General features: G+C 45.9%; 1 protein-coding gene across 1 annotated transcript in view; it reads right to left on the bottom strand.

Annotated features, from left to right (window-relative positions):
- FRMPD2 (FERM and PDZ domain containing 2) overlaps positions 1 to 21,304 on the bottom strand; it is an 82,126-nt gene that overhangs the window by 31,133 nt on the left and 29,689 nt on the right. The window contains exons 12-18 of the mRNA XM_087862953.1: positions 19,607 to 19,792; positions 13,257 to 13,404; positions 7,638 to 7,854; positions 3,704 to 3,804; positions 2,493 to 2,585; positions 808 to 915; positions 605 to 721 (exon numbers count right to left, since the gene is read on the bottom strand). Coding sequence (XP_087719079.1) covers positions 605 to 721; positions 808 to 915; positions 2,493 to 2,585; positions 3,704 to 3,804; positions 7,638 to 7,854; positions 13,257 to 13,404; positions 19,607 to 19,792 — 970 coding nt within the window. The remainder of the gene's footprint in view (positions 1 to 604; positions 722 to 807; positions 916 to 2,492; positions 2,586 to 3,703; positions 3,805 to 7,637; positions 7,855 to 13,256; positions 13,405 to 19,606; positions 19,793 to 21,304) is intronic.

Genomic DNA, 21,304 nt, shown 5'->3' with positions numbered 1-21,304 from the left:
CACTTCCCAAACCCACTCCAAATAAACATAATAATATTATTCTTTGATAGCGGCAACAGTTGCTCTCTCATACTTACGTAAAGGATAAATAAAAGTGTCTTTTAAAAGAACTTTACTGTTTTGGATGATCTCTAACAGGCCAAGTCTTAACCAGGTAAGACCAGCATGTCCGCTGTGCGAACTCACCTTCAAACACAGCTCTCCAGTCTCCTCCCCAGCCCATTGCCACATCCAAGCCCCAGCTATGTAGAAACTCTGGAGCAGCCACTTTCCATAAGGTCTTGGGTGACAAAACGAATGTCCTCCCCATCATGCAAGAAAAGTGGGCAGAAAACCATGCACGGCCGGACGGGCCATATCTGATGAAGAATTGGAGCGGGGCACTCCCATCGGGCAGAGCAAGCAACAGTAAAGCCCAGTCTGCCTGTAAGCCTGCCAAGTTTATTGATTTGTGTCACAACAGTGCTCCTCTGCAAGCCACCACCACGAGAAAAGCAACGTCAAGCCTACGTCAACGTAAATATCTGCATTCAGAAGCGGGGGAACCTCCTCTATTTTCAGCAGTTCTTGGTTACCATACTTCTGAATGCAGGTGAACACGTACCTTTTGACTGAGCAATGATTAATTCTATGCTGTCGGGAGAATTCTGAATCATTCTAACAGCCATGTCGAACGTGAAGCCCTCCAGACTGATGTGATTCAAGGCTAGGATCTGCCCTCCTAGAAAAATAACACATCTTAATACCATCAAGGAAAGAAAGAGCAGTTCCTTAAGGCAACGTCTCTGGCAATTTAAAAAGACGTACCTGGCTTGATCTTTTTAGCTTTCTCAGCTGGTCCCCCAGGTATAATAGAAGATATAAAAATGCCAGGGTCAGCTTTGCCAACGCCTTCACCCTCGTTCATGACAAAGCCTGTAATCCAATGATATTTAATAAGATGATACTTAATGATTTTGCAGCCCAAAGAGGTTCGGTCATTTGCGTGAGGTCGCACAGCTACCAAGTGGCACTGCTGATATTTCTAGCTAAGTCCTCTGAGTCTCAAACAGCTCTTTCCACTCTGTGAGACACGTGGAGAAAAGTTGATTGCCCCCCCCCATCAGTAAGCACAGCAAAAGCTAGGAACACAACCCATCAGATTTTGCCCTGGTAGATAATCAGAAATAGGAAAGAGATTGTGTTTTTATTTGAGTATAATTGAAACACAATGTTACATTAGTTTCGGGTAGACAGTACAGTGATTCAACAAGTTCATACATTGTGCTGTGCTCACCCCAGTGTAGCTCCCGTCTGTCCCCGTACACCCCTGTTACAATATCGTTAACTGTCTTCCTTACGCTGTGCCTCTCATTCCCATGACTTACCTATACCATAACTGGAAACTGTATCTCCCACTCCTCTTCACCCATTTTGCCCACCCCCCACATCCCTCCCCTCAGAATCATCAGTTTGTTCTCTCTCTTTATGGGTCGGATTCTCCTTTTTGTTTATTCATTGTTTTTTTAGATTCCACATATAAGTGAAATCATATGGTATTTGTGTTTCTCTGTCTGACTTACTTCACTTAGCATAATACCCTCTAGGTCAACCCACATTGTCTCAAATGGAATGATCTTATCCAGAAAGAGACGATTCTTAATAGAGTGTCTTGTCTCAGTGTTTTGTTTCTTGTGCGGTTTCTCAGGGCCTTTAAATGTAATAAACAATAAAGATGTGAAAAAGATTAACTATTCCTTACCATCACTAAGGATCTAAGTATACTGCAGAAAGGTTGTCACATGGTATTAGGATAAAAAGTCTCTTTCTTTTTTTTTTAGAGAGAAAAAGAAAGAGCAGCAGAGGGGCAGAGGGAGAGAGAAAAAAAAGAAACCTAAGCAGGCTCTGTGCCCAGCACGGGGCCCAACGCAGAACTCAATCTCATCACCCCGAGCACATGACCAGAGCTGAAATCAAGAGTCAACCATGAGAGACTATGGACTCTGAGAAACAAACTGAGGGCTGCAGGGGGGGGGGGGGGGAATGGGATAGACCGGTGATGGGTAGTAAGGAGGGCACGTATTGCATGGTGCACTGGGTGTTACACGCAACTAATGAATCATCGAACTTTACATCAAAAACTAGGGATGTACTGTATGGTGACTAACATAATATAATAAGAAATTATTATAAAAATAAATAAATAAAATAAAATAGCTCACTTAACTAAGTGAGCCACTCAGGCACCCCTAAAAAGTCTCTTTCTATCTTGTACTTAAATTCTCAAGATACGAACCCCCAAATCTTATCAGGCTTAAAAGGAAAACTTTGCCCCCAAAGTCCCATTATTTGTTAGGGACACTTAAAGTGAAGAAAAAGAAGTGATCACTGAAAAAGGCACACTGGGAGTGAGTCAAGAGAGGGGAGTAGAAAAGTCAAAAGGGGAAATGGCACACGCCTTCCTTCTGCCCAGAGGGAGAGACTAGGTCTCACCTACCAGAAGCCCCTCTTACCAAAACCACGACGTGGATCCCGGGTCAGTGTCACGTGCACGATTTCTTGTTCCGGTTCAGCTATAAAGCCCTTTCTCCTGTTATTTTGTGGCCCTAGAGGTGGAAACAAAGTCACATAGTGCTTTTTCCCCAAACCATCGGAAACCACATACAAAAGGGGTCGACAGTATTTTACACACACGCGTGCTCAGGCCCACACAATACCGGGAATGGATCACTGAATACACACTTCCAATCCCCTCTCTGGGTCAGTGTTGTCTCATCAAGAGCAGAGGCAAGAGTGGGGGCAGGGGACATGGGGCTCGTTTTCTATACAACTTACTATAGCTATTTTTTCCTGCATTGGTCTTGGGACAAGACAGAATTTGAGCAGCGATGTATTGTGGGCAGTGAAAAGTAAAACTAAGGTTAGAGCACAGAGATGGGATAGCGAAGCCTTCGCTTCCTGGGTCTCTAATAATCAGAGGCAACATGGCCCCACAGATCAGCAAGGGCACCCTGCACGGTTTCCCCCTGAGCTTGGGTCTTGGAGGGGACCCAAAGCAGGGCCCTGAGGTCATTCTGGACAAGCCGGAGTCCTGGGGTGGAGCGCGCCAATGCTGACCACAGAGCACATGGGCAAATCCCCCAGTGTGACCCACCACCCCATGCTCTCCACATCTCTCCCCCGACCTCCAATCCCGGGGACCACAGCAGAGCCTGGCGACAGTTCATGGTAAAGAGCTGCCCAGTGGTGTTCCAGAGTCAATCCCCAGGCTTAAGTTTAGTCAAGTCTAAATATTTTCTCTAGTTCTGGAATCTTTCTTTCCTTTCCCTGGGGTCTTCCCCAGAGGATGTACGACAGAGGAGAACACTGTCTCCCCTGTCTATGTTTTCTGGTGAAGAGTGAGAGGTGATAATCTGGGTCCATGAAGATTGGAACTGAAGTGGACAGCGCATTTCTGACTCCACAGCAGGTGCCCCTCAGGCTGGACCAGAGTGCTGAGGACCTTCACTGGCACTAACACATTTCAGATCCACCTGCCCAGCCCAGGCCGAAGGGGGACTGCAAGGGCTCTTCCTGACCATAAGTAGTTTTGAAATTAATTTAAAAAACAAAAAGATTGTGACTGTTACTGGGAAGGAAAAAGGAAGTACCAGCAACAGCTTCCAAGCAAGGTCACGTGCAAGGTTTCCTTTCTCCCAAACTTGGCCCACACCCCGGCGCATACCCCTGTGCACATTCTCGACAGACGGCCCGGAGGCAGGGTCACACGTCCTTGGCTTCTGGATCAAACAGATGGTCTCCAGCTGCTCCCGACCCGCGCAAGGGCTGCAGGGAAAGGCCACAAGATGAGAAACGGCAACTCTAAGAGGCACCTTCCTGGCATTTCTGCGTCTGGGTGGCGGCCTGAGGAAGGCAGCCAGGTGACCCATTGACAGACCCCATCACAGGCTGACCTGGTTGTCAGAAGTGTACTGGGAAGAGTAGCTTTGGGGCCTTTCTGTCTCAGAGGGGACCCTAGGGTCCCCTCAGCCTCCTGTAAGCCTCCTGCTGTCCCAACTTTGAGTTGGGTATGTGCCCTTCAAAACCTCCTTTTCCTTAACCAGAAAATAGGAATAATATTCTTGTTCCCCATGCTTGTGAAATGATCATACACCATTGGCTCCAAAACAAGGTAGTAAGTATGGAGCTTAGTGGGTCCCAAGGTCATTTGCTTCTGTCTTGAGTCGGGCTGGGCGCGCTCCAGCGCCCCCACGATGAGTGGCCCTGCGGCCTCCACACAGTAACTTACCTGCTTGATCCCTGCAGGCACTGGGGTTGGCCTCCCCCTCATCACACCAAGCTTAGAACAAGACCCTTTCATGCAGGCACGCAGCTGGCCTTGGATGAGTCAGTATTCTAGTAAACAAAGAGGACACTATGCCCTAGGAGAATAATGAATTCAGGGGTGACATGCCCCGCCCCCAGGGTCAGCTGTGCACGAGAAAAGCTGCACGGAGGGATGAGCAGAGTAGAGAGGGCACAGCCACTGGGGCTCAGAGCCCTAGAAAAAGCCAGCGCTGGGCCTCCTCGGAAGAAGGGAAGGCCAGGAAAGTCGACCACCTGACAGATTTGGCCTTTCATCACCCCGACCGGCCCCGAGCTCTGGGAGCTCACGCCAGCCCCACTGCTTCAGGCCGCAGGACGCGGGCAGGGCTGCAGCGCGGGCAGCTTCCCACTGAGCCTCTCCCTGTCCCCTCCGATCTGTGGTGCCAGGTGCTCTTGGCATGCAGCCTGGCACTGTTCAGAGGGGCCAGGGCTCGAAAGGGAAGAACAGTAGTGAAGGGGGAGAGAAGGCGGGTGCAGGGGCGAGGGGCAAGCACAGAGCCATTCTTCAGAGATTAGAAATGAGGCCTCAGCCTGGGCTCCTGTTGATACTATGCATTTCAGCAAGTTCGACCCTAGCTGACGGAGCACCTACCAGGCGTCAGGCCCTGGCGTGGCAAGGTGGATCTGACAGGGGCTCTGCCTTCCGGGGGTCCCAGCCCACTGCATGATGTGGGGCAGGTGCATTCCCTGCCAGGTAGAGCTGACCAACATGCCCAGCAGGAGGCACAGGCTTTAGAGGAAGGCAACACAGTCCTGGAGCAGCCGAGAGAGGCTATGAGGACAAGGTGGCATTCGGGAGGGCCTTTGGAGAAAGGGAAGGACTGTTATGCCCCAGGTTTCTGTGGCCTACCTGATCTGGCCACAGGTGCCCTCACTGCTTAAGAAGGCCCAGGACTGGCACTTACTGCCAGTCAGCCATAGAAGGACAAACTGTGATTCCACTCACATGAGGCAGTGAGAAGAGTCAAAGTCACAGGGGCAGAAGGTAGAATGGTGGTTCCAGGGACTCAGAGGGGAGGATGAGGATTGTTGTTTAATGCATATAGTTTCAGTTGTGCAAGATGAAAAGAGTTCTGGCACCCTCCCCCCCACTATCCCCACCTTGCCTAAATGTGCGAGAGAGTTAATGCCTCCCACAGATCACATTTCAGCAGAGGGGGTAGGAGCCAGTATGTAAGCCTGTCCCTCAGACAGACAGTTCGGGGAGGTATTCTGCATACTTCTCATTGGAATGCAGGCCTGGTTGCCCACACCAGCTGCTTTGATGACACTGTCCTCAGTGTCAGAGGGAGAGGGAGAGGGACAAGCAGACTCCAGGCTGAGCACAGAGCCCATCGTGGGGCTCAATCCCACGACCCTGAGATCATAATCTGAGCCAAAACCAAGAGTCAGACACCTAACCGACTGAGCCACCCAGGCGTCCCTGCCCTCCTTTTTTGGATTTTCCCTCCCTGTCTCACTCTCTGCACTCACTCTTCCACAAAACCAGCTGCCCCCAGTCATTGTCTCAAGCTGTGCTTCTGGGGACCGTCCAGCTGGCCGAGGACCCAATTTCCCTTTCCATTTTACCAGTAACCCCCGCAGTGAGTTATGAAGGGTCCTGAAAATGTGGCATTTGTAAACTGAAACGAGAGCAGTGGCAGGATTTACTGAGGCCTCTGACTCAGCTTTCTATGGAGAAGGCTGGCTGCCGCACAGTGCTGTGAAGGCCCTACTGTGCGCGCCCACTGGCAGACCCCTGGAAGCCCGCCGTCCTCGGGAAGGAGCCTTTGCAGTCCACACCTTCTCAAAGTGGCCTTGAGTCCGTCACGGCTTCTTCAGGCTTCTCATCTAGAATGTGTTGCCGAGTCCTATCAATCGAGTGACAGATGAAAAATGGCCAAGCACTCTTGGACGCTCCCACATCAAGAGGTGGTCTCTTTCTGCAACCCTTGAATCTGTGCTGACCTGGGAGTACTTTGACCAAAAGAGGCTGGCAGAAGTGCCACTGTGTCAGCGCCAGGCCCAGCCTCTAAGAAGACTGGCAGCGTCGCCTTGGGCCTGTGGAGCCGTGAGCTGCCAGCAGGAGCCTGAGTACCTGGCTGGAGGCACCATGTGGGGAGGTCCTGAGGCCGCATGGGGAGCGACAGGTGCCCGGCGAGCTCAGTGTCCCAGCCATCCCTACCAAGGGGCCACACATGTAAGTACAGCCATCTCGGAGCCTCCAGACCAGTCCTGCTAAGCGCCAGCAATGACCCCAGGCCGTGCCACCTGAAGAGGAAGAGTCACCCAGCTAAGGCCTGCCTGAACTTCTATCCCACAAAACTGTGGAAGAGAATAACAAAAGAGTTGATGTTCTAATTAAGCCACGGTGCTCTAGAGTCCTTTGTTACACAACAGCCCGGACACCAACGGTCTGCCTCCATCATGATTGATTCCGTTCACGCCCCATGGTGATGCATATTTGCATCAACAGAATTGGAGGCAATAATCTCCTAAGAATTACTTTGAGATATATAATACTTTTACACATAAAAGAATTGCAGGTGGACAGCTAGAGACAGACAGACACCAGAGTTCAGACGAATCATCCATCTCTTGCTGAAGCAAACGTACAACTCATTCCAAAGAGCAGCTCCTCCAGCAACCTTCATTGGTCACGTGCTGCCTGTGAATCTCTGCTATTTCTAGAACTTGCAATGTAAGTATAATCCAACTTCTAGGCTATTTTTAAGTTTATGGATCCGTGTGTTATAATGTAAAGTCGTGTTTAGAAGCTCATTATTTTCACTTATGAATTAAATGACAAGCCATCCATCAGCCGAGAAAGCAGCACAGCGGAGAGGTTAGGAGTCTCCACTCCAGGGCCGGCGGCATGTGCTTGAATCCCAAACTCTCCATTTCTTCCCCAGGAACAACCGGGATAATGATAGAAACTACTCCACAGGGTGGTGAGGGTAAAATCAGGTGACGTGTGCAAGGGCTTGGAACAGTCCCTGGCTCATGATAAGACCAAAGAAGCTTTTACGACTCATTTATTTTGTTCTCTTAGGTTTTGTCTCACCACCTAGTACTTTCTCTACCAAAACATAGAGCAACCCCATGGGGGATGGGATGTCTGCCCTGCAGACTTCAGCAGAGACTTTGCCCAGGGCCTGCCTTCAGGAAATGTCTACGGAATTAGTTTGTAGTTGAATGAATGGATATTTCCCTTAGACATCTAACATCCCTTAACAATTCCTTCAGGTACAGAATGCTCTGGAGTGCCAAGTACAAGACGGTTTGGGCTCAGAGAACAGATGTGTCAAACCCACCTGCCTCGGTTTCCCTGTGCCTCAGTCTCCTTGCTGGTTTCCAGAGGGTAGTTATCCAGCGACGTGGGCAGCAGGACCCCTGCAGCAGCCTCCAGCCTGGGCGCGGGTGGGAACAGCGCGTTTTCTGAGCTCGACAATCTCTGAACCCAAGTGAGAGGCTTGGACTGGACCAGGTGTGCAAGACTCACATTGGGCATTTGCACACGTTTATCACGGTCTGAAATTTGGAAGAAAAACATGAGCAACACAAATACACACAAGCACGACGCTGGACGTATCACTCTTGGGGCAACAACGCATCCCGGGTTCTAGTGCTGCTTTTCTTTCTGTGCAGTCTGTCCTCAGGCTGACTCGGGGTTCTTGTGGTTAGTCAGGAGGATGCCAAGCCTTCCTAATTAGCATTTGCTAATGAAAGCAACCTCAGAAACACAGGAAGGGAAAGGAGATGCTCTCCCTCCCCCTGTCGCTGATGGGCCCCCAGCCAAGGTTCTGATGGGTGTGAACATTCACGGCAATGTCACAATAAAACTGGCAGAAAGAGCCTGGTATAAAATTTACTGCCGCCACCCATTCTGCTTGCTGCCTTTACAAAACCGTCCCCACAAACGTTGTAACAAATGGGTCTTCAAATTACCTGGACTCCCAGATTAGGCTCTGGCCTGTGGAATAGAAATTAACATCTACACAGTTTAGCTTCCCTGGTAATATTAAGATCCAGTATTCTGAAATATGAATACATAGCAGATGTATTGAGTCTCCCAGCCTTGAACTTCCCTTCCTCCTTCATGCAGGAAGAGGTAACAAATGGCTCTAATGAAGTCCTTAACTTGAGAGCACGCATGTAATGTACTCTCACAACTATTCATGTCATTCATAAGAAATCGAGATTTGATTGATGGAGTCCTTAAATTAGCCAGGCTTTATAAAGCCCAGTTTGTATTGTGAAAAAGGAAAATGATGACTAAATTCTGGCCATCTGCTCCCTGCTGAAACAGAAGGAAAAAACGCTCAGGCACATGGCGCCTCTGTGGCTCTGGGTTTGTCTGTGTGTGTGTGTGTGTGTGTGTGTGTGTGTGTGTGTGTGTGTACGCATGTGCAAAGCACGGTGAAGGACTTCCACGTTCAGGGGGTCTGTGAGCATGTACTTTCTCAAGCAGAATCCCCCCTTCTCTACAATGGTGTCTGGTCCCTGGCCAGGGCTGTGCCCACTGAAAAAGGTAGCCTTTCAAAAATACTTCTTGAGAACTTTCTGTGTCTGTGGGGCATTTGGGACTCTCACTCACACAGTGGGCAAGAGAGAACAAAGGACTGTAAGCAACTTGAATAGGACCTGCCGCTTTTGCACGAGTCGTATGGTATCTTACCCCAGAGCTCGGGCACATTCAGACACAGAGCAACTACAGTAACGTCAACACCAACGACTCATGTCTGCCGAATGCTTACATGTGCTAGGCACAGCCGTAAGCACGTTATCTCTATGGTCTCCTTCAAGCTTTACACTAACCCTGTTGGGGTAGATATTGTTATACCCATTTTATAGAGGAGGAACTGGAGGCTAAGAGAGCTAATAATTTGCTCAAGGTCCCAGGGCTTGTAAGTGGTAGAGCAGGACCTACACTTGAGTCGGCCACCTCCACAGTCCACACTAGAAATGGAGGAGCCCAGGATACGGAGACAAAAACAGTAGCAGAGGGGATTCATCCGAGACATGCCCAGCCTTCTGATCACCAGGGCCCAGAGGGACAGTCATCTCAGGCTTAATTATGGATCTGAGACCTCTTTGTGTGTTCAGCGGCCTGCAAGACAGCACGCAGTGTAGCTGGAGAACAAAGTGGAGGACTCAGGGCAAGACCTATGTCAGGGTTCAGGCCAGGTTGGGGAGAGTCTGACTTGCCTCTCACAGGACAATGGGATTGTCCCTGCAGACAGCAGAAATCCCCTGCACATTTTCAGTGTGGAAGAACATAATCATATCGGCGCTTTGAAAAGGCTGAGAGCAAGACAATTAGAGGGACAAGACTGCCAGTGGCAAGTCCCTTCGAGAGCACTCGGTGAGAGGTGGGATGTGACAAGAGGATGCAGGTTCAGACCCCCACCCACCCACCCAGTTTCTTGCACAGTGGGGGGGTGGTCTCAGTTGAACAAGACAAAGATTGTGGTGGTGAGAGTTTATGGAAGGATGAGATCAACTGCAGACTTGCTGGGTCTAGAGGACCACACGGGGCCATAGATGGACATGGCCAGTTCTTAGCTGGATGCAATCACTGAGCATGGCGTCTGCAGAAAGAGTTTCTACTACAAAGACACTTTTTTAAAGGCAAAGAAAAATTATCTAATTTTTCCAAAGAAGACATACAAATGGCCCACAGGCCAATGAAAAGGTGCTCAGTATCACCAATCATCAGAGGAATGCAAATCAAAACTACAGTGAGATGTCTCACCTGTCCAAATGGCTACTGTCAAGAAGATAAGAGACAACAACTGTTAACGAGGATGTGGAGAAACGGGACCCCTCGTGCACTGTTAGTGGGAAGGTAAACTGGCACAACCACTACGGAAAACAGTATGGAGGTGTCTCAAAAAATCAAAAATAGAACTCCCATATGATCCAGCAATTCCACTTCTGGGTATATACCTGAAAGAAATCAAAACACTACCTCGAAGAGATCTCTGCACCCCCATGTTCAACTGAAGCATTATTTATAACAGCCAAGATATGGAAACCACCGAAGCGTCCATCAACACATGAGCAGCAGAAGAAATGCGTATATGTATACAGCATATATATGATATTTTTCCGCCATAAAAGAGGAAATCCTGCCATTGGAGACAACACGGAAGGACTCTGAGGGTATTCTTCTAAGTGAAATAAGTCAGACAAACAAATATTGTCCATTCTCACTATATGCAGAATCTAAAAAGCTGAACGCATAAAAGCAGAGGAGACTGGTAGTTGCCACAAGCCGGGGGGTGAAATGGGGAGACGTTGGTCAAGGAGTACAAACTCCAAGCTGTACGATGAGTAAGTTCTGGAGATCTGATGTACGGCATGGAGAGTAGAATTAACGATATTGTATTATATCCTTGGAAGTTGTTAAGGGAGTAGCTCTTAAATGTTATCACCGCAAAAAAAAAAAATTGTAATTATGGGAGGGAATGGAGGTGATAGCCATCTTATTGTGGTAATCATTTTGCAACAGATAGGCATATCAAACCATCCCATTGTACATCTTAAACTTACATATTTATGTCACTAATAATTCAATAAAGCTAGAAAAAATAGAAGAAAATAGCATCACATGGACCTGGCCCAAAAAAAGAAAAAATCGTCTGAAATAATTCTTTTAATGCAAATGTTAAATACTGAAAACTCTTACGATGGTAGAATTTGGAGTTTGAGAGAACAGTGCATTATGAGTAAAGCAAGCGTAGAAGGACTAGTTTCACAAGTGAGCCTGTGGACCTTTATAAATATTTTACATTCACTGGCATCAGGCAATAGAACAATATTGATGACGTTTCACATGGCATCTCAGCAACAGCAGGTAAAATAAAGTTACTTTACATTCATTCTCTCCAGCTCCCTGCAAACACGCTAAAACTGCCGCTCCGCACCTTCAATGAAGTATTTATGGTTGATTTGGGTTTGCTGCTAATCCCATGTCCCCTTTATTGTCTGTGTTTGGTTCTGCATCCCAATGCTCAGCGAGGTTGTTTCCTGATTGATCCCGTGTCCCAGGCCCCCAGAACCCAGTATTCACTGTCCCCCTGGGAACCAGCCAGCACAGAACCAAACCCCCATAAGCAGAAGCTACTGTTAGTACTCGTGAGAGCAATGAACACGGGACCCGGAGCGAGAAACGTCACACATACTGTCCCTCTAAAGCCTCCCAGACACCGGGGGCCTCACCCGAGGACACTGAAGCTCAGAGAAGGCAAGCGAGTGGCCCCAAGGCACACAGCTAGTAAGTGTCACTGCCCTGAGTCCACTGGGCTCCAGGGGCCATATTCCAAGTCAGGGCTTCTCAAACTTTTCTGAGCATCCAAATCCCCTGGGCTCCTTTTCAAATGCAGACATATTCAGTAGGTCTGTATAGGGCCTGAGATTCCGCATTCCTGGCAAGCTCCTGGGTGATTCGCGCACACAGAGACCACTGTATGAATATGAAGGCTGAAACTGCTATATTAAATGGTTCTTTTTTCCAGCTAAAGAAGAAATAGTGCTTAGAGATCAACAGCAAATGTGCTCCATCCGAAGCTCAACGCCAAACCTCTCTAGTCCTAAAGTCCCCGTCCTGGCAGGATGCGAGAGGCGTTACTGACCAAGTGAAGAGCATAGGCACCAGGCCTCAGGGAGCCACAGGTTCAAACCTCAGCCCCGGCACCACCCGGCTGGCCCATGACTTCACTTCTCCGAGCTTCGGACCACTTCCATCACTAATGCTGGTGCCTACCTCGTAAGGCTGCCTGATAATTGCAGTTTCAGGAAACAGTGTATTATGAGCATAAACGAGATAATTCATGGAAGGGTTTAGCGTACCACCTGGGAAAGTACTCATAACAATAATAAATAGTTCCTTAGCCCTTCCTAAATACTCAGTAAGTATTAACTAGTCTTCTGTGATGTGTGGCCTCATTTCACCTAATAGGCTTTCTCCTAATTAAAACCATTCTACATGCACATTGTTGAAAGTTTGGAAAACCCTGAAAAACACACAAAAAAGAAAACAATCATGCCCGTGTGCCGGACCCACAAAGGTAGTAATAACCCATGAAGTACTCCGGTGCAGTTCGTTTCCATACTCTTTCTTTCTTGTTCCAGAACGTGTTAAAACCAACCAAGTTACTATCCTGGTGGTTAGGCCGGTGCTTTCCAGGGCAGTAGGCACAGGTGGCCATTCACGTTTAAACATGTCAGTTAAAATGAAAGAAAACAAACCAAAAAAATGTAGTTCCTCAGTTCTGTGGGCCACCTTTCCAGTGTCAGTAGGTACACACTGGTAGTGACCCCAGAACAAACAGTGTGCAAATTTCCATCATTGCAGAAAGTTCTATTGGCGCGAGATATGACTTCGTATTTCGCGTTTCCTCACTTAGCGCCAAATCGTGCACATTTTCACGTGTCGTCATTCTCCAAAAACTGACTTTTAATGTCTAAATTATAGAGCTGTGCTCTGATTTATTTCACTAGTTTTTGGAGACTTGGGTTGCTTCCAAATGGGCACTGTTATAAATAACGTCTAGTGAACGTTCTGGTGAACACCCATGAGCGTAAACGTCTGTGTACTTTTATATTTATCACCTTTGGGTAAATATCTGTCTGCAAGTGAAATTGCAGGGCTCACAGACATGAGCTTTCTAAAGGCTTTTGATATATACTCCCAATTGCACTTCGAAAGGATTGTATCCATTCAGCCTACCCCCCCCCCGTGTTATTTATTTTAGCATTTACCAGTGGAAGAAAAAAAAACATATTTCACCTTAATAGTATCTCTTGAGTCATTAGAGAGATCTAAAACTTTCTGGAGGTTTCTGGGTCAACTGTAGATATTTATACATATATTTCTATGAAATAACAAACTTTCCAAACTGGAGGTTGAGAATGTAGTGTCTACTCACCAGCTGCAACGGGCAGGGAGCTGGACTGAGCATTAAACCCATGCTGAGCAGAGCAGAGTCCCAGTAAATATTTACAGGTCTTGGCTGAATCAGTGACAAACGTGTGCTTTTTCCCAGTGATGCTGCTTGTGATGGTGAATTTCTTTCGCTGAAGGAAGCAAACACAGGTTTTCATGTGTTGGTTATGTTTACCAGCCATTGAAGCATAACTATCCAGAGTTATCAAATGCTGGAGCCCTCAGTTCGCGATCAATGTACTAGGCATCCAGAAGTGTATGACAGATGTCTGACCATGGCCCAGTATTGTTTCTTAGATTACAGAAAACTCCTCTTTTTATTTTTTTGTCTTCATTCATAAAGCAAAAGTGTGTTCATCGGAGATACCACCTTACGCCAGTTAGAATGGCAAAAATGGACAAGGCAGGAAACAACAAATGTTGGAGAGGATGTGGAGAAAGGGGATCCCTCTTACACTGTTGGTGGGAATGGAAGTTGGTACAGCCACTTTGGAAAACAGTGTGGAGGTCCCTTAAAAAGTTAAAAATTGAGCTACCCTATTACCCAGCAATTGCACTACTGGGTATTTACCCCAAAGATACAGACGTAGTGAAGAGAAGGGCCATATGCACCCCAATGTTCATAGCAGCAATGTCCACAATAGCTAAATCATGGAAGGAGCCGAGATGCCCTTCAACAGATGACTGGATTAAGAAGATGTGGTCCATATATACAATGGAATATTACTCAGCCATCAAAAAGAACGATTTCTCAACATTTGCTGCAACATGGACGGGACTGGAGGAGATAATGCTAAGCAAAATAAGTCAAGCAGAGAAAGACAATTATATGGTTTCACTCATTTATGGAACATAAGAAATAGGAAGATCAGTAGGAGAAGAAAGGGAAGAAGAAAGGGGGGGTAAACAGAAGAGGGAATGAACCATGAGAGACTATGGACTCTGGGAAACAAACTGAGGGTGTCAGAGGGGAGGGAGGTGGGGGAATGGGATAGGCTGATGATGGGTATTAAGGAGGGCACATATTGCATGGTGCACTGGGTGTTATACACAAGTAATGAATCATGGAACATTACACCAAAAACAAGGGATGTACTGCATGGTGACTAACATAACATAATAAAAAATTATTATAGGGCATCTGGGTGGCACAGCGGTTAAGCGTCTGCCTTTGGCTCAGGGCGTGATCCCGGCGTTATGGGATCGAGCCCCACATCAGGCTCCTCCGCTATGAGCCTGCTTCTTCCTCTCCCACTCCCCCTGCTTGTGTTCCCTCTCTCGCTGGCTGTCTCTATCTCTGTCAAATAAATATATTTAAAAAAAATTATTATAAAAAAAAAGTGTTCATCGGGCAATTGCTAACTGCCAAGAAATGCACTAGGTGAAAAGCATATGAAATGACTCAGGTACAAGTTGGCCCTCAGCAAAGAGTGAACATAACCCTCAGTGTGCATTTCGAAAGTCCATAAAATACACCTATAGTTCTCATTGCACAAACTCCCAGAAGTTGCAGACAAAATTTCAGCTAGCAGGTTTATAGAAAAGATCGCTGTATGCGTTCTCATATTCTTGCTGTTATGGGAAAGGCTCTGTTCTAAGTGCTTTCTGGATATTAATTCATTTCATCCTCAAAGCTACGGAATGACAGAGGTCATACAATTGTCCTTATCCTACAGATGAGGAAACACACCAAGAGTCCTCAGAATGTAACAGAATTCAGGTCACATCACCAGGAAATGCTTCCCCACGTTTATACCTTCAGGGCCCACATACAAAGTGATAATATTGTACAGCTCGGTGGGATGAACTGGAGAGGATTATCTATATGGGATTGTCTATATGGAGCTTTGGGGAAAAAAATCCGTGACTATTTTCAATACATAATGTTAATAAAAACAATAAAATGCAAAGTAATAGAGATGATATTAAATATGAATTTATATATAACTTGTAAATAAAATCTCTAGTCTAGATATTCTAGATATTTCTATAAGAGCTTTGAGCTTGCTCTTAGAAAGATAATTTCTATAAATACAGGGCTTATGCTTGAAAGGATTCCCTGGAACCCCTGATCCTTATTAATGCTAATCCCTTTTAATTCATAAGAGTCGCCATTTCCCGGAAGCTCCAAACACAGGGTCAAATATTAACAAAAGGCAGATAATTATTCATTACTTTTCCTCTGAGAAACTGTTTTTACCCATAACCTAATTTTAAAAAACTTGAGCATTTTCTAAATATTCTTTCACTTTATTGACAAATGTAATGTTGAAACCCCGGCTACTGATGCAAGTGAATTGGAGCCCCACTGAACTAGCCTCTCCCCAGTATTTTTTAAAATAATGTCTTTTCTCAAGCACTCATAGACGTTGCCCTGCTAGCCTTAATGATTTTTTCTTAGTATTCAAATTATAATGACACCTGAACTCCAGCGGTTGAATATTTGCTTTTCCACACTTGAATATTTGCTTGGAATTCATCCTTTTTGTCAGTACACGTTGATACACTCTCATATGGTCTTGACGATTTTCTAGTAAGCGCACTCAGCTATTAAAAAATTTTAGACGAGCGTGTCGTTTTTTTAAAAAAAATCTAAGAACTGTTCTTTAACAAATCTGAGAAAAGAGAATCATTCACACACACACACACACACACACACACACACCCCAATCTTTCTTTCAACTCATAAACTCTTGGCAAAACTCTCCTTTTAGACACTAAAGCTTTAAGTACCACAGTAGGTGGAATTTCTAGGCATAAAGCTGAAAAACAGTCTCAACTGTCATAGTTTGGATTTCTTCTCCATTTTGATAACATCATCTAATGAAAATGCGTGTGTGCAAGCAAACTTTCACAGAGACGAGCTGCTCTGTGAACAAGAGGATGTCAAACTTGAAGCTCCGAGTTTTCAGTACAAACACAAAAAAACTGATTGGCGCCTCTGTTGTTGCAGTACAAACACATTCGGTGCTTCCATAACATCACCTTCGTTTCAAAGCCGTGTTTTGCCATTTCGAACATTTCATCCCCTGTAGTTTTATCGTTACTGCTGCTCGTTCGCCCACTAGTGTGTGTGTGTCTGGTCTGCTATCTCTTTGCAGAACGGTGATGCTCTTCCAGACGGAGGCAGACCTGCCACGGAGCTAACGAAGCTGAGGGGCCGGCAAGGGCTCTGGCCAGGTCCTCGCGTGTTCTCGTGAAGTGTGGAAAGCAAGCTCGGAAATGTTCAGAGCTAGAGGCCGGTGTGACAGAAATCTCTTTCAGTTGTCAGGAATGAAAACTGGGACTTAATTCTCAAAAACACCCTGATCAAGCGGCAGTTCTGTCCTCTCGGGGACATACTTTAGAACTGTAGGTACTGCGTTCTCAACAGATCACGTGATGTTTTTCCTTTTTTTGAGGGAGAATCACACGAAGTAGAGCGTATTCGATTGCCTGCCCTTGTAGCCCAGAAGCCTGAGGCGGCACTGCAAACAGCGAGTGTGTCTCTGTGCAAAGTGTCAGGCTTTCTGCATCTTCTCAAAAAGAAAAATAACTTTCAGTCAGCGATGCTGGAGGAAAGTCTACATTAGACTTCTGGTGCCTCTAGAGAAGCTATTGCGAAAGTGTCAGGATATGGAAACACCATCAGAGTGCACGCCACTACCATTTGAAAGAAGAAAGGACCTACAGTTGATCGGGGAGTGAATTAATACCAGTAATCGTTTTAGGCTTGACGGTTTGGCATAGTTGTTCCCATTTTTAAATTCACAAGTTGTGGCGATTTCTTTTCTCACTCTAAAGGAATATTCACTTTCATTTCATAGTTTGCATTCAGAACTTTGTATTCTTTTTCTTAAAGGGAGCCCTACAAAGCCCGTAGCCTCCCCTGCTCTCTGCGTTCCTCTTCAGGCTTTCGAACCACCGCGAATAACCCAGAATGGTTACCAACACCGGTAGGGTCATCATTCCACAGCGAACCCTTTCTCGAATGGATAATCTTCTGAACTAACGTTGTTGTCTCTGTCCCAGACAGGCTGCCACCATGTCTACGATCACAGTCCAAAATGGCATTTTCCTCTAACTCTCTCACTATTTCCCTGCAGGCGGGCAAGAGCAATGGTCTGCAATTGCCTGAAGCGTCTTGGCGTCTGCTATTAATTAGGCAAATTTCAAACCTACTTCCTGAGCTCATTCTTGTATTGTTCACAGAGTTCGCTTATTGTGCTCGCAGAAGCATGAAGAGTGATAGTCACTTTTTCTCAAGATGCCTCATTTGTCGCAATCAATTGGTGACGTCATTTCACAGGATGACCTTTCCATAAAAAAGGTATTTGTGCCGAGGAAGAGGAGGGTCATCAAGGCATGGAAATCCTAATTAGCAGCAAGGCTGTTTATTTTTTTTTAAGCTACTAAGTTTGTGTTGTGAACCTGATGACTTTCCGGCTTTAGTCAAGAGATTGTCCCTGGTCATGGGAAAATAAATGTTTATAAATATTAAACCAACTTAAATATAAAGCATTAACTTAAGGGGCCTGTTAAACTTTATAACTTCGAAAATTCTATTTTTCAAAATTACATTTTAGGTTATCTGCATTTTTACAAATGTCCTAAACAGATCACATCGAAAAATTTAAACGGTTAACCATGACGTAAAGAAAATAGGAAGCAACACAATAGTATTGAATTAATTCCATAATTAAAACTCCTCAAATCATCTTTCAATTGAATTAAAGTAAGTTGAGTCATTAAAATTATTTTAAAAAACTTACAAATATAAATTTTGTTTACTTTTAGATATAGTCAAAAATACTTGGGGTAAAGTTTCCCAATGGTGTATTATAAGCCACTTTAAAGAACTCAGTTAAATTCTGTTCAGTTATTTACTTTTAGATATAAGCTTTTTTCCCAAAGACAAACTAATTTATCATGAAACACTATCAAGAGGGCACCTGGGTGGCTCAGTTGGTTAAGTATCTGTCTTTGGCTCAGATCATGATCTCGGGGTCCTGGCATGGAGTCCCACGTGGGGCCCTGCGTCCAGCGGGGAGTCTGCTTCTCCCTCTCCCTTTGCCCCTCCCCCTGCTTGTGCTCTCACTCTCTCTCTCAAATAAATAAATAAAATCTTAAAAAAAAAAAAAAGAAAAACTATCAAGAATCATGCTTCAACAGTATGTCAACCTCAACGGCCAAGATGGAAAACACAAAGGAAACATTAAGAAAATGAATTAAACCAATTATGCTCTACTGAGGAAACTCTAACATCAGATAATGAGCATAAAAACAGCAATCTAGCCAGGAGAAAAATTCTTAAAACCCTAAAAGATTATTAAATAGAAAGAAAGAGCTGATTTTTTTTTCCATGGGCCAAAAGGCAAAGACCTTCACAATTGATAAGGAAATCACCACCAAAGGAAATGGCGCGCTGGCTGGGGTGACCGACCAGGCAAGCAGGCAGGTTAGGCACCAGAGCAATCTGGGGGTCATCCATAATGATTTTGGTGGCAAATTTATTGTAACTAAATTCAGGAAGTATATAAATACTCATGCAAATAACACTGAAATATTTCAAATGTGATATGTTTAATAGGGATTTTTTGTTTCTAAAAAATGGCTTTTAATGGGGCGCCTGGGTGGCACAGCGGTTGAGCGTCTGCCTTCAGCTCAGGGCGTGATCCCGGCGTTCTGGGATCGAGCCCCACATCAGGCTCCTCTGCTATGAGCCTGCTTCTTTCTCTCCCACTCCCCCTGCCTGTGTTCCCTCTCTCGCTGGTTGTCTCTATCTCTGTCGAATAAATAAATAAAATCTTTAAAAAAAAAAAAATAAAAAAAATAAAAATAAAAAACGGCTTTTAAATGTTCCATGGGCATCAACGATCCGCAGTCCCCAGTGTCCTACAGCACACCTCTAGTTCATGGGAGACAGGCCGGACGCCTCAGGACACTGTGTGCACGGGGAAAATTTAAAGCACAAGAGAAATGTTTCAAAACCTGGCAGATTTCACTCCACCTACAGTAAGCTCTCCTCTCCCATCTCCCAACACCAACCTTGCTCTCAGCATCGGTGGATTCCCCAAATTAAGAGAACTCTACCCAGAGGGAAGGTGTAGCCTTTTTGGCTGATGGCTATTCGTGGGGGTGCAGAGAAGACCGGGCAAGAGACGGGGAGGAGACGGCCTCCTGGGGACTGACTCTCCGATCCCCAGGTAGGCTTCTTCCAAACATGCCACAGTGCATCGGAGTAACTGGTTGTGGGTTTACCTGGTCAGGGGGAGATCACGCGACCCCACTGCTCCTTTCAAGGGGCAACAGGACAAAGGACAATGAAGCAGTTATCCACTGAGGTACACTCACACAAGTCGAAATCTTCCTGATTTCTCTCCACTGAAACCGCAAAGTCGCAATCCTGCTGTTGTTTTTCACTTCGTGTACTATGACACCCTTGGCACAGATCCCCAAGGCCATCTCCCCTTCGCCCCTGGTCTTCTCTGGGAGAACTCGATGAACCAGCACACCGTATTCCGGGAGCTGCTGAGTGACCTGGAGCAAGAAAAAGGCCAATTTAGAAGAGATGGTCCCACTAATCTCAAATAATGGGCTTCAAGCCAGTTCACGAGAAGCATTTTAACAGATGTGCCGAAAACAGAAAGAGTAGGACTGCCGAATAAGTTTAGGAAAACACTGAGCTAACCGCATCTCCTTGCTATAGAATTTCTCCTCATCTCTAATATGATAGCATTTCCTATTTTATTAACTCTAGGACTCCTTTATCATGGAGTTCCTTAAACAACACCTGGAAAGCAGTTACTATGAAAATGATACAACAGAGTAAGACTATTCTGAACAAGTGTTTAGCATTCAGACTCTTCTGCGTCACCTCAGGGTAAGGGATTCCTTTTCCCAGTGGTGTCTATCAAGTTGTTGAAATATTGAAATATCCTCTGCTACAACCCCTTCATTTTACAAATGGAAAAACCAAGGCCCAGGCGTAGAAAGCAACCTTCCAGGTGGTGAGCGCCACTGTGAAAGCAAGACAAGCCATGGACATCTTGCAGAGCAAATGGCCTATCAGTGGCATCTCTCACCATGTCCCAGGTGGGGTCACAGCCCAAGGTCGTTCCTCAGTTTACCAGGTCATGAGACTGAATTTGGTCAGAGCCCTGAGGGTCGATCAGGGATGGCGACTGCATCAGGCCCATCGAATTCTTAAGAGATTGGAGTATCAGCCTGATGCAAATGCTTTTACGTCTGAATGGTAATCACGACTCTATGCTGGGTCTACCGTCTGCATCGTCACCTGCGACGTTCCAGGCCTCATCAGAAGGCTGAGGCACCTGGGCTCGCAGCAGCGACTTCTTGCTCCAGAAACTGGAAACGCCCTCGGCAGGGCTCCGTCGGTGAGATCTGGTATCCCATCTCTACCCATCAGCAGAGAGGACTCTGTCCCGGCCAATGTCTCCCACCCCCACACAGGGTAATAACAATAGGGACAAATTATGACTGTTGAGAGCTCCTTCCGCAGGATCCTTGCTGTGCTCTTTTCCTTCCGTGAATGATGTCTGCAGACAGATTATGCTGCCGGCAGAGCCTACAGCTCTTCCCGTGATGCTGATTAAGTCTCTGGGCCTGGAGCCTGCTCGTGTTCTAACTCCGGAGACACGGTTCCTCACCATCCCTGTCATCCGCGGTAGCCTCCGAAACACTATTTATTGAGCTTTCGGTGCTGAGATATTCAACAGCCGGACTAGGCGTGTGCTTAAGGTACTGATTAGGGCCGTCCCAAAACAAAAAGGTAAATTCCTTTAAATAATTGGATGTGATATTTCCAAAAAATAATTTAAAGCCTTCAAATAGTCTTCACTAGACTAAAGACTTTGCCTTTTACTAGACTTGCCTGCATGCTTTAATCGTTTAGTATTTAATTTTAGTTTTTATTTTATTTTTTAAGTATATAGAGGAGCACATGATCCTTAAGTATTTGGAGTGACAGAATTTATAAATGACAAAGCGCCAGAACGCCTGGGGGGCTCAGTGGGTTAAGTGCCTGACTCT

Source organism: Ursus americanus, chromosome 6 (assembly GCF_024610735.1).
Source record: "Ursus americanus isolate L20-20 chromosome 6, mUrsAme1.1.p, whole genome shotgun sequence".
Taxonomy (NCBI): domain Eukaryota; kingdom Metazoa; phylum Chordata; class Mammalia; order Carnivora; family Ursidae; genus Ursus; species Ursus americanus.
The sequence above is the reverse complement of the archived record's forward strand: the minus strand, read 5'-3'. Positions and strand labels throughout refer to the sequence as shown.